The 15,780-nt window shown below is 35.9% G+C and overlaps 1 protein-coding gene across 4 annotated transcripts in view; it reads left to right on the forward strand.

Annotated features, from left to right (window-relative positions):
* The window catches only part of REV3L (REV3 like, DNA directed polymerase zeta catalytic subunit), a 174,819-nt gene extending 160,087 nt beyond the window's left edge, over positions 1-14,732 (forward strand). For all 4 annotated transcript variants that reach the window (XM_012753067.2, XM_012753064.2, XM_012753062.3 and 1 more), the window contains 5 exons: positions 3,597-3,734; positions 5,139-5,329; positions 5,998-6,244; positions 8,270-8,479; positions 13,593-14,732. In XM_012753067.2, the coding sequence (XP_012608521.1) occupies positions 3,597-3,734; positions 5,139-5,329; positions 5,998-6,244; positions 8,270-8,479; positions 13,593-13,733 (927 nt within the window). In that variant the 3' untranslated portion in view covers positions 13,734-14,732. The remainder of the gene's footprint in view (positions 1-3,596; positions 3,735-5,138; positions 5,330-5,997; positions 6,245-8,269; positions 8,480-13,592) is intronic.
* The last annotated feature ends 1,048 nt before the right edge of the window (positions 14,733-15,780 follow it).

Below are 15,780 nucleotides of genomic sequence, written 5' to 3' on the forward strand. Positions count from 1 at the left end.
GGGGACAAGAGAAGGCTACCCTCATAAAATAGTTGGAAATATTATACCCCTCTTCTATTTTTTTTTTTTTTTTTTTTTTTTTTTTTTTTTTTTTTGAGACAGAGTCTCACTTTGTTGCCCAGGCTAGAGTGAGTGCCGTGGCGTCAGCCTAGCTCACAGCAACCTCAAACTCCTGGGCTCGAGCGATCCTTCTGCCTCAGCCTCCCGAGTAGCTGGGACTACAGGCATGAGCCACCATGCCCGGCTAATTTTTTTTATATATATATATCAGTTGGCCAATTAATTTCTTTCTATAGTAGAGACGGGGTCTCGCTCTTGCTCAGGCTGGTTTTGAACTCCTGACCTTGAGCAATCCGCCCGCCTCGGCCTCCCAAGAGCTAGGATTACAGGCGTGAGCCACCGCGCCCGGCCCCCTCTTCTATTTTTTGAAAGAAAAAATGTGTAAGATTGGTACAATTATTTCTTCCTTACATGACTGATGGAATTCACCAATAAAGCCATCTGGACCCAAAATTTTATTGGGGGGAAGGTTTTGTTTTATTTTTTTAAGAGATGAGTTCTCACTTTGTTCCTTAGTCTGGAGTGCAGTGGTTATTCACAGGCATGGTCATAGCACTGCAGCCTTGAACTTCTGGGCTGAAGCATTCCTCACACCTCAGCATCCCAGGTAACAGGGATTATAAGCATGTGCCATCTCACCCAGAAGGGGAAAGATTTTTAGTTAAAAATTAAACATCTTTACTAGATACTGCATCATTCAGGTTTTCTTTCATGTTAGTTTTTTTTTTTTTTAAATAATCAGATTCTCAGCATGTTAGTTTTAATAACTTTTTGTTGTCAAAAAATTGTCCATTGGCATGAATTGTTCATATTTCCTTATTGTGATTTTAATATCTGTAGAATCTTTAGTGACATCTTTCATTTATGATATGGATAATTTATTTTTATTTTTTCCTTGTTCATTCTAGCTAGAGGTTTATCAGTTTGTTGAACCTTTTGAACTTTTTTCCCCACTCTATTATTTCCTTCCTTCTATTTACTTTGGGCTTGGTTTGCTTTGCTTTTCCTGTCTTCCTAATTTGGAAGCTTGATTGATTTTGAACAAATCTTTTTTAATATAAAGCATTTAAAGAAATAAATTTCCCGCTAAACACTGCTTTAGCTACAAATTTTGATATCTGTGTTTTCATTATTCATTTGCTTTAATGAGAATGACCCATAGGTTACTTAGAAGTGTGTTAATATTTAGGGATATTATAGTAATCTTTTTATTATTTCTAGTTTAACTGCATTATGGTCAAAGAACATACTCTATGATTTCAGTGCCTTTAAGTTTATTGAAATTTGTTATTTGGTCCAGCATACAGTCTGTCTTACTGAATGTTTCATGTAACCTTGAAAAAACCATGTGTTTTCTGGTTATTGGGTAGAATGTTCTATAAATGTTACTTAGATTAGGTTAATTGATAGTGTTAACAGTGAAGACTTTCATGTTCTTACTGATTTTCTGTCAAATACTAAGAGAGAGGTGCTAAAGTCTCCAATTATAAACATGAATTTACCTGTTTCTTTCTTTTAGTTTTGTCAGTTTGTTTCACGTTTTTCAAAGTTTACTTATTTTAGGTGCATACACATTTACCTTTGATAATAGTACTTGTCTTGAAATCTATTTTCTGATACTATAGCTACTCTAGCTTTCTTTTGATTAGTGTTAGCATGTACAGTCATGCATCACTTAACATGGGGATACATTCTGAGAAATACCTCGTTAGGCAATTTCACTATTGTGCCAACATCATAGAGTGTACTTACACACAAACTAGATGGTCTACCCCACTACACATCTAGACTCTAACGTATAGCCGATTGCTCCTAGGCTACCCACCTGTACAAGCATGTTACTGTACTGCATACTATAGGTAACTGTAACACAATGGATAGGTATTTGTGTGTCTAAACATAGAAAAAATACAATAAAAATATGTTTTTATAATCTTATGGGACCACCATAATATATGTGGTATATCATTGACCAAAACATTGTTATGCAGCCCATGACTGCATATCTTTTTCCATTTTTAAATGTTTAACCTTTCTATATTCTTATGTTTAAAGTGAATTTCTAATAGGTAGCCCATAGTTTGGTCTTTTTTATCCAGTTTGATCCTTTCTGCCTTCTAATTGGGATGTTTAGGTCATTTACATTTAATGTGGTTATTGATAAAGATTGGGAACTTTACAATATCTACATATTTCAAAACAACATGTCCTTAGCTGGGCATGGTGGCACATGCCTGTAGTCCCAGCTACTTGGGAGGCTGAAGCAGAAGGATCGCTTGAGCCCAGGAGTTTGAGGTTGCTGTGAGCTAGGCTGACACCACGGCACTCACTCTAGCCTAGGCAACAAAGCAAGACTCTGTCTCAGAAAAAAAAAAAAATGTCCATGATAAATATATACAATTTTTGTCAACATAACATAAAAAATATTTTAAGAGGCCAGTGCTCGTGCCTACAGTCCTAGAGCTCTGGAAGGCTAAGGTGAGAAGATTGCTTGAGCTCAGGAGTTCGAGACCAGCCTGAGCAAGAGTGAAACCCTATCTCTACTAAAAATAGAAAAATTAGCCAGGCATCATGCCATGCACCTGTAGTCTCAGCTACTTGGAAGGTTGAGGCAGGAGGATTCTTTGAGCCTAGGAATTTGAGATTGCAGTGAGCTACGATGATGCCACTGTACTCTACCTAGGACAACAGAGTGAGACTGTCATTCATTCATTTATAAATAAATAAATGGGGGGGAAAAAAGGCTTGGGGGCAGGAGAAAGGACCAAACTGGTAACATTCAAACAAAGACACATCCAGGAATTCCATTTCAAGGAATTTAATCTACAGATTAATTCATGCACGGTTGTTTGCTGGAATCCTATACTTGTAATTCCAAAAGACTGAAAATATCCAAATGACCCATAGTGGATAACTGGTTACATAAATTATGATGTCCCCCAAACATGGACTACTATGTAGCTATAAAACAAAATGAGCTTTCTCTACTGGGATGGAATGCTCTCCAAATAAATTACTGAATTAAGCAAACTACCAAGTGGTATATATGATAAGCTCCTATTGGGGGGAAAAGAAGAGTGTTTAAGTACATGTATTTGCATAGAATATTTCTGGAATGATACACAGGAAACCAGTAATACAATGTGTCTGAGGAACAGGAAGTGGAAGCTAAGGGACTTACAACTATATATTCTCATAATTTTTTGTACCATATGTAGGTGTTACTTATAAAATAATTTTTAAAACAATTTTTTTCATTGTTTAAGAAGATATTGATGACTTTTGAGAGAACATTATCAGTTGAGGTAGGAACAAAATTGATAGTACAAGAAAAAGTGAGTAAGTGGTAAAGAAGGAAAGATAATTCATTTTGTGTGTTTTCACCTTCAGAGGGCATATCATCAATTTGTTGGGCCCTAAGTCATATTTAGAATTTTTTTATAATTGACATTTGACTAAAGAGAGTAGAAAGACATTAAAATATTCATAATGGGTAAAAATGATTATTAAGAGGCATTTTGTTAATTTCACCACAGGTATATTTGCCCTGTGTTTTGCAAACAAAAAAGAGGTATGTGGGTTACATGTATGAAACACTGGAACAAAAGGACCCAATATTCGATGCAAAAGGAATAGAAACAGTTAGAAGAGATTCCTGTCCTGCTGTTTCCAAGGTAAGTTTTATCTATCTTATCCTCATCTGTAAAAAATAAATAGCCAAAGAATCTGGTGGAAATGTAGCTATAGGAGAAACTATATGAACTTTGAGAATTTTATTTCTAATGAAAAAAAATCATTTCATTTCAGTCCTTAGTTTCTGACTTCTTCCCATACCTTGTGTTTTATCAAAATTGCTAAAAAGCAACACATGAACTTCATAAGAATTTTCCTGCTATCACATGGAGATGATAATATGATGTTGTCATATAAGAATTCCCGAATGCTAGTAAGCAGGATAAGTAAAAGAAACAACAGAGAGATTTCATAAATAATATAATCCATCCCAGATTAACTGAATTTTCACTTATTTGGATTATTAAATATGAATTAGGAAGATTTCCAAATGGTGGTGCTATATAAATTACCCAGATTTCTTAACCATAGTAATTTAAACCATAATATTTTTTATTTTTCTTTATTCATGCCCAGACTCCTTCTATAGCAAACCAAAAATAAATGACAAATGGAAATAGCATTCTGTACACTGAGTTTTATATGAGAGCATTAAAAGCATAATGGATTGACACTTATCAATATACTATGTCAGTATATAATGTTATATATAAAATATGTGAATTGGGGATATTTTTCAGTACTCGTTTCTGGAAGAGATATCACCCAATACATCCTTTCTGTGTAGTAGGCAGAATTGTATCTAAACTAAATTAATAAGCTTATTGAATAAATACTCATAGGTTCCAGCATTCAGAATAAAATACAGAACCTTCATCTAGAACTAATTTAAATTCAGTCCTCTATATGAATTCACTGCATGTTGGTCATGTCCTAGTAGAAATATTTCCAACGCAGAAAATTCTGTCACAGTTATTTATCAACACTATAGAAAGGCAAAAGGCTGATCTTGATTTGACTGCTTGATGATCTTTAAACTTCTCTCTGTCCTTCCTGTAACTGAATCAGGTTCTTTCTATAATGGTAAATATAAAACAATACATGATCATCCTTTAGCTTGTATGCCTAAAAAAAAATTAAAAAAAAAATAAAAAAAAAAAAAGGAAAAAAAAAAAAAACAATACATGAAATCATGTCTGGTTTCTTGTGCCTAGAGCGCTTTGACTATGTAAGAAAAACTTAAATGTTTTATGTAGCTCATCACATAGCAAATGTTTCATATGCATATCATTCTAATATTCCTCAAATGACATGATAGTTTCTTTTTAGAAATAGAAAGCTATATAAAGTCTCAAATATTTTCCAATTTCTAATATTTTTATTATCTAATCGTTGTAAGTAACAGATTATTTCAGTAGGTCTGTAGGTATATAATGAAAGTATAACAATAATGAAACATACTAGGGAATATTTTATCTTTATATGCATATCTTTTTTATTTTCAGATACTTGAGCGTTCTCTAAAGCTGCTATTTGAAACAAGAGATATAAGTCTAATTAAACAGTATGTTCAGCGACAATGTATGAAGCTTCTGGAAGGAAAGGCCAGCATACAAGATTTTATCTTTGCCAAGGAATACAGAGGAAGTTTTTCTTATAAACCTGGAGCTTGTGTGCCAGCCCTTGAACTTACAAGGTAACAATACCCTCAATACCTAGCCAGTGTAGTCCTAGGATTCTGCACAGGCTTAGAGTAAATGAAAAGACACCTAGTCTACAGGCAGTAGTTGTTTACAGTCTGGTTGTTTACCTGCCCACATGAAGCCTTACTGAAGGTTAACGAATGCTCCCTCATACTTGGTAAGTGCTGAAGAGGAAATCCTTGGCTTTCCTTGGGAAATTTAATGCAATGAAATTATAATCTGATACAGAGCTTGATTCATTTGTTTCTCCCACATCAAAATCACTAGGTGGTCCTTAATATTGATATATCAGAGCACTTAAGCTGGTATCATTCTGCAATCAGACAGTTTAGTTAAGTTTTTTCTTATCCTTCATTGTTAGATTTATGATAGTTCTTACTCTTAAGGGATAAAAAAAAATTCTTAAGCTACTTGATACCTGGAAAATAATATGAGTTGGCAGATATTAGTGATTTACAGGGTAATTTTTAAACTCTTATATCCACTTGGTGCCAGCTAAGTGAAATGTATATAGTTCTCCAAGAAGTAGTAACTCCAATTTGATACAAATATCCCCTGTATATTTTTCATGGTTTTATTATTGCTTAATTCTGATTTAATTTGCTGGAACGATGCCTTATATAATAGTCTTTGAGTGTGCATTTTATTTGGATTTAAATAGGAAAATGCTTACTTATGACCGGCGCTCTGAGCCTCGAGTTGGGGAGCGAGTGCCCTATGTCATCATTTATGGGACCCCTGGAGTACCACTTATCCAGCTGGTAAGGCGCCCGGTGGAAGTCCTGCAGGACCCGACTCTAAGACTGAATGCCACTTACTATATGACCAAGCAAATCCTTCCACCCCTGGCAAGAATCTTCTCACTTATTGGTATTGATGTCTTCAGCTGGTATCATGAATTACCAAGGGTAAGCTTGCCAAGTAGTACGTGTGCTCTAGCTACGGAGAGATTTCACTTCAAATTTGCAGTAGAACTAAAGATTTTATTTATGTGCTATGAAAGGCAGAACAGATCCTCTATCCTAAACTGGCAAAGATACCACACTCTTCTTTTAAGTTTTCTACACCTTTCTGGCTTCTATCAGGATGGCCAAATTATAGAAATGTTAAAATCCCACAATTATTTCAATGGTAAATACTTAGCCACAAAATAATTCATAATAAACCAGCTAATAGGAATTTTTTTTCCTTCAGAATGGATGTTAAAGAAACGTATAGGATTTAGTATCTAGACAAAGTACTGAAGAAACCGGACTAAAGAAATGTTGTAATGTTAAAATATAATAGCATTACATATGATCCCCAACTTATGGTGGTTTAACTTAAAATTTTTCAGCTTTACAATGGTGCAAAAGTGGTACACATTCAAAAGAAACCATACTTCAAGTCCCCATACAACCTTTCTGTTTTTCACTTTCAATATAGTATTTAATGCATCACATGACATATTCAATATTTTATTATAAAATAGGCTTTGTGTTATTTTGCCCAATTATACGCTAATATAAGTGTTCTGAGCACATATCCTGGCTCTAGGCCAGGAAGCTCAGACTTTTGTTGTTTGTTTTTTTTTTTTTTGAGACAGAGTCTTGCTTTGTTGCCCAGGCTAGATTGAGTGCCGTGGCTTCAGCCTAGCTTGCAGCAACCTCAAACTCCTGGGCTCAAGCAATCCTGCTGCCTCAGCCTCCCAAGTAGCTGGGACTACAGGCATGCGCCACCATGCCCGGCTAATTTTTTCTATATATATTAATATATAGATAATATATAGTTGATAATAGATAATAGAATAGATAATATATAGTTGGCCAATTAATTTCTTTCTATTTATAGTAGAGACGGAGTCTCGCTCAGGCTGGTTTTGAACTCCTGACCTCGAGCAATCGCCCGCCTCGGCCTCCCAGAGTGCCAGGATTACAGGCGTGAGCCACCACGCCTGGCCAGCTCAGACTTTTTAATTGCTATTTTTTATTTCATCACCAGCAAGAATGTTAAACCAATGACACTTCTAGGAGGCTAACCTAATAACTTTTATGCAAAGTGATTTCTAAGATACCAGGAGAATATGGCAAGGGTATAATAATGTAGCTTTTTTTGTTTTGTTGAGACACAGTCTCACTCTGTCACCCCAGCTAGGGTACAGTGGCATGATTATAGCCCACTGCAACCTCAAACTCCTGGGCTCAAGATCCTCCTGCCTCAGCCTCCCAAAGTAGCTGGGACTATAGGCGTGCACCACCACACCCAGCTAATTTTTCTAGTTTTTGTAGAGACAGGGTCTCATTCTTGCCCAGGCTGGTCTCAAATGCCTGAGCTCAAGCAATCCTCCCACCTCATCCTCCCAAAGTGCTGGCATTATAGGTGTGAGCCACCATGCCATGATCATGTTATTTTAATGTAAAAAGAGTACCAGAAGACAGATCTCTGAAACCATTATTAACTTCAAATAAAAGATTCTTAGGTGACATATATCTAAATTTGAAATGATCCATTCTGATGGAAGTATGGGCGTGTGCGGGAGGAGTAAAATGCTCCAGGTTTACTTTTGCTTAAATTTTGCACCCTACTGCCTAGCAAATTGTTTTAACCTTCCACTTGCTTTGTTTCCATGGCCCAACTTGTGCACTCTTAAACAGTATCCACTCTCAGCCTGGATTTCTTTCATTGTCTTCTATGTGAATGGCAGACCGTTCCCCACCAATATATTTGATGATATTAAAGAAAAACCAATATATTTGATGATATTAAGATCAAAGCTCCATGCTTTCATGGAACTTACATCATTTCTGAGGTCCCAGTATAGAACAGTGTCTGGCACGTAATAGCTACTCACCATTTGTTGAATGAATGAATGCCTGAGTAAACCTGTAATTAGCATGAAAAAGCAGTTCTCTATGAAGCTGGTTCAGACTTATTTCTGAATTGATGTTTTATAGATCCAGAAAGCCACCAGCTCCTCTCGAAATGAAATTGAAGGGCGGAAAGGCACTATTTCACAATATTTCACTACCTTACACTGTCCTGTGTGCGATGACCTGACTCAGCACGGCATCTGTAGCAAATGTCGGAGCCAACCTCAGCATGTTGCAGTCATCCTCAGCCAAGAAATTCGAGAGTTGGAACGTAAACAGGAGCAACTTGTAAAGGTATGGCTTTGTTTGATAGAGTTGGAATCCCAAGCAATCTGATTTTTCAGGGAGATACAGTGAACTTTTGAGTTATAGTATGAGATATGAAACCAGTGTGAAAAGTGAAATGAAGATTCTAAACTGGTAAACGTCTCAAAATCTCAAAAATATCATAATTGATTTAAACTATTTCAAATCGCTAAATTTGGTTTATAATTTACTTTTTGTTTTTATGGAATAGAAGTATTGTGTTTATTAAAAGCTAGAACTAGAATAGAATGGCCATCCACACAGTTTCTTTTATAGTACAGGTTAATCATCCCTAATCTGAAATCTAAAAAACTCCAGTATCTGAAACTTTTGAAGGCCAACATGATACTCAAAGGAAATGCTCATTGAAATGTTCTGGAATTTCAGATTAGGGATGTTCAACCTGTAGGTATAATGCAAATATCCCAAAATCCAAAACACTTCTGGTCCCAAGCATTTCAGATAAGAGATATTCAACCTGTGGTATTAAAAAAGAAGAAAAGGCCGGGCGCTGTGGCTCACGCCTGTAATCCTAGCTCTTGGGAGGCCGAGGCAGGCGGATTGCTCAAGGTCAGGAGTTCAAAACCAGCCTGAGCAAGAGCAAGACCACGTCTCTACTATAAATAGAAAGAAATTAATTGGCCAACTGATATATATATATAAAAAATTAGCCGGGCATGGTGGCGCATGCCTGTAATCCCAGCTACTCGGGAGGCTGAGGCAGAAGGATCACTCGAGCCCAGGAGTTTGAGGTTGCTGTGAGCTAGGCTGACAACCACGGCACTCACTCTAGCCTGGACAACAAAGTGAGACTCTGTCTCAAAAAAAAAAAAAAAAAGAAGAAGAAGAAGAAAAGTCTTAATTTCTCTATCAATACTTACCATTCTTTAAAAAATCTAGCTGTCTATGAGAATTGCAGTAAACTTGAAAGGTTTGCAATTCTATGAGTCCAGGTAGAAAATTAATAGTTAACATAACTGAGTCTTACCTGTAAGAGTACCTAGAACAGTCTCTGGAATACAGTTGAGTAAATTAACACAGAGAGGTTCGGACTAAGTCATTTGCATGTTATGTTGCTGATAAGAGGCCGAGCTAGGATATAGACAGAAAATGCAGGATGTATGGGAATTCTAGCAGAAATAAACAACAAACATCTCTTGAAGTAAGTTGAAGAATGATACATAAAGAATAATTCTCCCCGCTGCCCCCGATAAAAATTAAACTCTTTAGCATGGGGTTTGTAAGTCCTTCTCCCTTTTGGCCCTACCTTGCTACCTGTCCGTCACCATTCCTTGCCTTTCTCCCTGTCACACTCTATCTCCACCTGTACCATACTAACCTTCTTTTAGGTCCATGAATGCCCCTTGATCTCTTCCACCTCCTGGACTTTAAACACCCTGCTTCCTCTGCCAGGAATGCTTCCCTCTACCCACCCCTGGAATCATCTCATAGGAATCAGCTTAAACCCCTAGACCAGGTGAAGCCTCCCATGCAATGGGCTCCTGCCATAACCTCCTCTGCTTTACTGCGATTATGTGTGTGTCTGTTTTCCCCACTAAACAACAAGTGGGCTGGTGAGGGCATAGGCCCTGCCCTTCTTTCACCACTGAGTCTGCCATGCCTAGTATAGAGTTCAGCCCACAGTGGTGGTCTGTAAATATTTTTTTAATGAATTAACAATCCTGCTTAATGTATAATTAAAAAAGCAGTACATCACTGAAATTAATACCAACCAGCTTTCAGCCATTTTGTACTAGTTTTGTGGTTCCAGTCAGTATAACCACAGACGTCACTGGGTGCTCCCATCTTCTGTTTATTTTATAGGCTGTTGTCCCAATGGCAGCAACCAACTCTCTTTGAAAATTCCTTTGTTGGATCTTAGTAATCTGTAGAAATTTTCATAAAGCAGAAAGTACTGGAGATGTAATGAGAAAGAGAAACATATTAAAACAAGAGATTTTAATGTCTCTCTCAGTCCAAGACCAATTAAATGATCAGAAATAAGTACAATTATGGAAGATCTAAATATTATAAGGTCGATATTAGGATTATATATCAAACTCTGTAACCCATTACACTTCTATAGTTTAATGTTTATTATTTAAATGTTAATTGTTTAAGAATAAATGCTTAACAGTTATGGAATGTTTAAAAATTGACTACAACTTAGTCCGTAAAGAAACCCTCAATAAATTTCAAAAAGTAGGAATATTACAAATGACATGATTGATACAATGCTATAAAAAAAGCTAGTAATTATAAACTGAGAAAAAAAATGGTCTTTCCACTTAGAAATTCTAACATGCCGTATTAAACAAAATGAAAACAATTACATGTGGAATTCTAGATGGCCATTGCAGATCTCAGAGAAACACTCATCACCTTAAACATTTTTAATAATATGAAAGAATGAAGACAAATGAATTAGGCATCTGACTGAAGTTTTTTGAAAAAATAAGAAAGCCAAAGGATAGCAAAAAGAAGGAATCAATAAAGATTAAAGCAGATATTTTTTAAATCTCTGTCTTCTTATGAGCTAAAAAGTAGGTCTAGGTTATGGTGGCTAAAGTTTTAAATATAAGCCTGAATTGGTCTATAATGTACAGGGTTTAAATAACCAGTAAAGGATCTTGAAACTAAACATAGAGTTAAATTTAGTGAGTCAAGTAATTCCATCCAGGCTTATTTATGAGACGAGCACAGAGTGCTTAAATATTTATCAGTTTGTCCTGGCACCTTAATGTAGCTGCAGTTCATAGAGCTGTAATACAGAAATTCTATATTTGGGAATACATTTGAGTCTCTTGGCAGAGATATAATTAGCAAAGCCTTCATAGAAGAACAGTATTCTCAGTCTTCATGGAACATACTGAAGCACAGGTTTCTAAGCAGTTTGCTTGTGGCAGTATCATAATATTAGATACAATAACCAATGTAACTCAGAAAAATGTGCCCTTCGCTTGGCTGGCTGGAAGATACTGGGACAAAGAACAAAAATTCACTGCCTGTAAGCCACCTTCAAAACAGAAGCCCTTTGATAGATCAAAGAATTCACTAGAGCATATTTCGTTTTTCTCTTACAAGGTAATCTAGAGTAGTTGCTGCTATTTGGGATCCCCTTTTTAATGTTTTTCTTGTTTTATAATCTTTTTAAAACTATATTGTATATGTGACTTGAGCCTTTAAGTATTGTTTAAAATCTGATTACTGTGTAAAACATAAAAATGCTTCTTTTTAAAAAAATTGCCTTATGGGCCAGGCGTGGTGACTCATGCCTGTAATCCTAGCATTCTGGAAGGCCAAATCGGGTGGATCGCTCAAGGTCAGGAGTTCGAAACCAGCCTGAGCAAGCACAAGACCCTGTCTCTACTAAAAATAGAAAGAAATTAATTGGCCAACTAAAAATATATAGAAATAATTAGCCGGGCATGGTGGTGCATGCTGGTAATCCCAGCTACTCAGGAGGCTGAGGCAGGAGGATTGCTTGAGCCCACGAGTTTGAGGTTAAGATCAAACCTTATACATCAGAATCACCTTGGAGCTTAAAACATACAGATTCTTAGGCTCTGATCCCCAGAGATTCTTTTTTTTCCCTCATTATATATTTTTTATTGAGGTTTATTTTATTGAGGTTTATTTTACATTTTATTTATGTAAAATAAAATGTCAATTTTAGATGTACAGTTCTCAGTGTTTTGATGAATTTATTCCCTCAGGTAACTCCCACCCTAATTAAGACATGAAACATTTCCATCACCCTAATAAATTTGTTTTGTGCTTCTATTTAATTCTTTCCACACAGACAGCCACTGATCTTTTTGCCACAACAGATGGGTTTTCCCTGCTCTAGGAATTCATATCTTTTACGCCACATAATGTTTCTGAAATCAGTCTATGTTGTGGTGTCTACCTCTAATATGCTCTTGAATGGAAATCATTACATGTGACCGCTTACATCTAGTGTCCCTCCCTGCTTTGTAGAAGTGAATAGCCAAAAACATTAGAACTGAAGCATGGAGAACCAACCTGGGATTCCAAAATGGGATAGAGGCAGTTAATGTCAGGATCTTGGCAGCAGCCAAAATGGGCTGTTCTGTGGCCAAGGAAGACATCTGTAGGGACCTTAACATTGGGTATAAGCTGAGTTGGTACAAGGGTGCCTGGTGACCTGCATAAAGGGCTACAGGATAGGTGTCGTTGGGGGATCCGGGTTGCGTGTCCGTATTTCTCTGGCAGGGACTGGGCTTGACTCCACCCTGAGGTGTCTGCTGCTGCAGAGTTTGTTTTTGCTGAACGTTCTTGCATTTTGCTTTCTTGAGTTTTGCTCTGTGGTTCCTGAACCAACCTGCAGTGCTGTCAGATATATGTCCATTTTTGAGGCCATCTCTTTCTGAAGGCTGGGGTTGGATATGGGTTCTTATTGAACAAGATGTTCAAAGATTCCAGTTGTTTTCTGTGTGGATGCACCTGGTATTTGCCTTTAGGAAGCTCCTCTGAGGCTGTCACCTTCTGATCCAGATGTGCTCCTGTTATCAGATCAGTGATAAGAACTCATCCACAGAGATTCTGATTCATTCGTCTGGGATGGGGCTCAGGCATTAGTTTATTATTAAGCTCATTGTTAACCAGGGTTGAGAACTACTGGTCTAGACCACTACTTCCAAATGCATATCATTTGATTTTTCTCATACTGATATTTTCTCTTCTGAAATAAGAAAATGAATAACTTTTTTACGATTGGCATATAAAAAGATGATCTAATTTTAAAAATACCGTTTATAGTTCATTGAAAAGACATTCCTTTGGTAATCGAATAGTTTATTATGTGGATTTTAATATAATAGGATTCTATCATAAATGAAAGCTGATCTTAGGAATGAAATGAATTCTTGGGAAAATTTGAACTCTGTTTTGTGAAATATCCTTTAGAAATGTCTCAACATAGGGTAGGCTAGGCTTCTAAGAGATGAAAATTAATGAAACTTTTCTGTAATGTTGGTAATGTGTGGTAGGTCAGAAAGGAGGGATTATAAAAATTTATTGTTTATACATATATATAAAAACTTTCCTATTGTTTTATATATGTCTCTTATGCTTTCAGATATGCAAGAACTGTACAGGTTGCTTTGATCGACATATCCCATGTGTTTCTCTGAACTGCCCAGTACTTTTCAAACTCTCCCGAGTAAATAGAGAATTATCCAAGGCACCATATCTCCGGCAGTTACTAGACCAGTTTTAAATCGTCAATATCGCAGAATTCCAGGTGCTATTTTTTTCAGTGTTCACCACTAAACTGTTGTGCATGGTGCTTTTTCAACTTTCATCGAGTCAAGGATGTTCATTGTCTATTATCTGAAGACTATGAAGACTTTTATGCCAACTGAAGTAAAAATTGTACTTGTTGATCTGAATAGCTCACTTCTTATTACTACAATGTATAAATTCCTCATTCTTTCACCTTTTTAACATTGTTTTATAATGCAGGTGTTGGATTTGCTCCAGTATGTGTACCATCTTGTAAATCCATTTGAGTAGATCATGTTTACTTCCCTGTGGAAGGAGCACTGAAAACCTCTTAAAGAAAAAACATTCGTGTGTTTTCCTTGAACTGTCTGTATCAGGACGTGTTACTTAGAGATATCCATTCACTTTATAATTTTGACTGCAAAATATTTTGTAAATACACTTTTTTACTTTTCAAACAACTGAGTAAAATAATGTGCAATGAATTTTATACAAATGATTTTCAAGTTGTTTGGTATATTTCCTCTAGGTTTTGCTTGACTCAGAGTAGATCCTTATTTTGATCAAACTGTGCAAACAATAGTACCATGTGTATGTAGCATTTTGAAACATTATTTTCTAAAAACCGCTGTCTTGCTTTAGCTATTAATGGGGCATTGTGAGGAACTGTGCAAAGACATTTTTGTTACAAACCTGTGGGCCTGTTGCAATACTTTAAAAATAAAAAATTTTATTCCATTTTTGCTTGTTTTGTATAGACATTTCTATTGCTTCTAAATATGCTTAAAATATTTTCTTTCCTTATGTACTGTACAGTTAATCTTATTTGCCATCATCTTGAACACAAAACGTGTATTTAGAATATTTGTATAACTGTATAAAATGAAAAAGGAACTATGTGGTCAGTGCATTGTTTTTTAAACTGGAAATCATTTTGTTTTAAAAGTTAATAATGGAAACCATATTAAAATTGAATAAAATATGAAATATGGCAGTGTGACTTCATCTTTCTTATAAGCTTACATTGGTTATAGCTGACCCTATCCTTTTCTGAATTTTAATGAAGTTTATTCTTATATCCTGATTGATGTATTATAATTCCCTCGCCAAAATTTTAGGGTTTAAAAAAAAAGAGTCTAAGAAAATTTTAGCACTCATCTTTAGAGAGTTCTAAGAATGTACTTGTTAGTAGATCTTCAGTGTTCATTCTCATTTAAATATAATGAATCTTGAGGCTAGGAAGCAAAAACTATAATATTACTTTTTAAAAACTTAAAATGCCAATTTCATATGCTTTTTCCAATTAAAAAAAAGCTCTTATTTTAACATAAATAGTGCATCTGGTCATTTACCAGAAATAGGTCTTCCATTGCGAGAAAATACATTTCCAAATACTGGGAGGACTAGTTTTCTAAAAATTATATGATAAACATGGAATCAAAAAGATACAAATTCTGTCCCCTAGCATATTTCTCTCAAGTCCTGCTAAAACATAGTAAGTCCCTGCTTCTGGGACTCTTTTTTGTTCGGGACGCTGTGCCTAGTCCTCAGAATTAGTTCTTACCCTTATATGGGTGGACACTGATGAAGTGTTCTCTGTTACTTTCTCTTCTAGGTTCTGTGCTGTCGGGACTTCTGCTTCCATCATCTCTTTCATATCATGGTAACACAATATTTTCTACAGAGTAACCATTCTTAACCTCATTATAATTGAACACTGCTGTATTAACAAATGGGTTTTCCACACAAGTGCCAAAAACGAGCTCAGTTTTAGATGCTTAGTATATCTCTGGTTCCCTTTTCTACAAGGAATTGCCTCCTTTGTAACTATCCTTAGAGTCTGACGCTCAACAGCCTTTTAGTGAGATCCATTTACTGTTTCAATAACTCACCTGGGAGAGTGCTGAAATTTGGACCTATTTTACCAAGAGATTTTTTGGTAAGGAGCTTCCAGTATTTCATGATTATTTTCCCTCCCTTTTAAATTGGCTATTAATAGAGTCTTGTCTTTCACTTAGACCACAAAAAAAAGTCCCTTTTTT

The sequence above is a fragment of the Microcebus murinus genome, chromosome 5, assembly GCF_040939455.1.
Source record: "Microcebus murinus isolate Inina chromosome 5, M.murinus_Inina_mat1.0, whole genome shotgun sequence".
Classification (NCBI taxonomy): Eukaryota; Metazoa; Chordata; class Mammalia; order Primates; family Cheirogaleidae; genus Microcebus; species Microcebus murinus.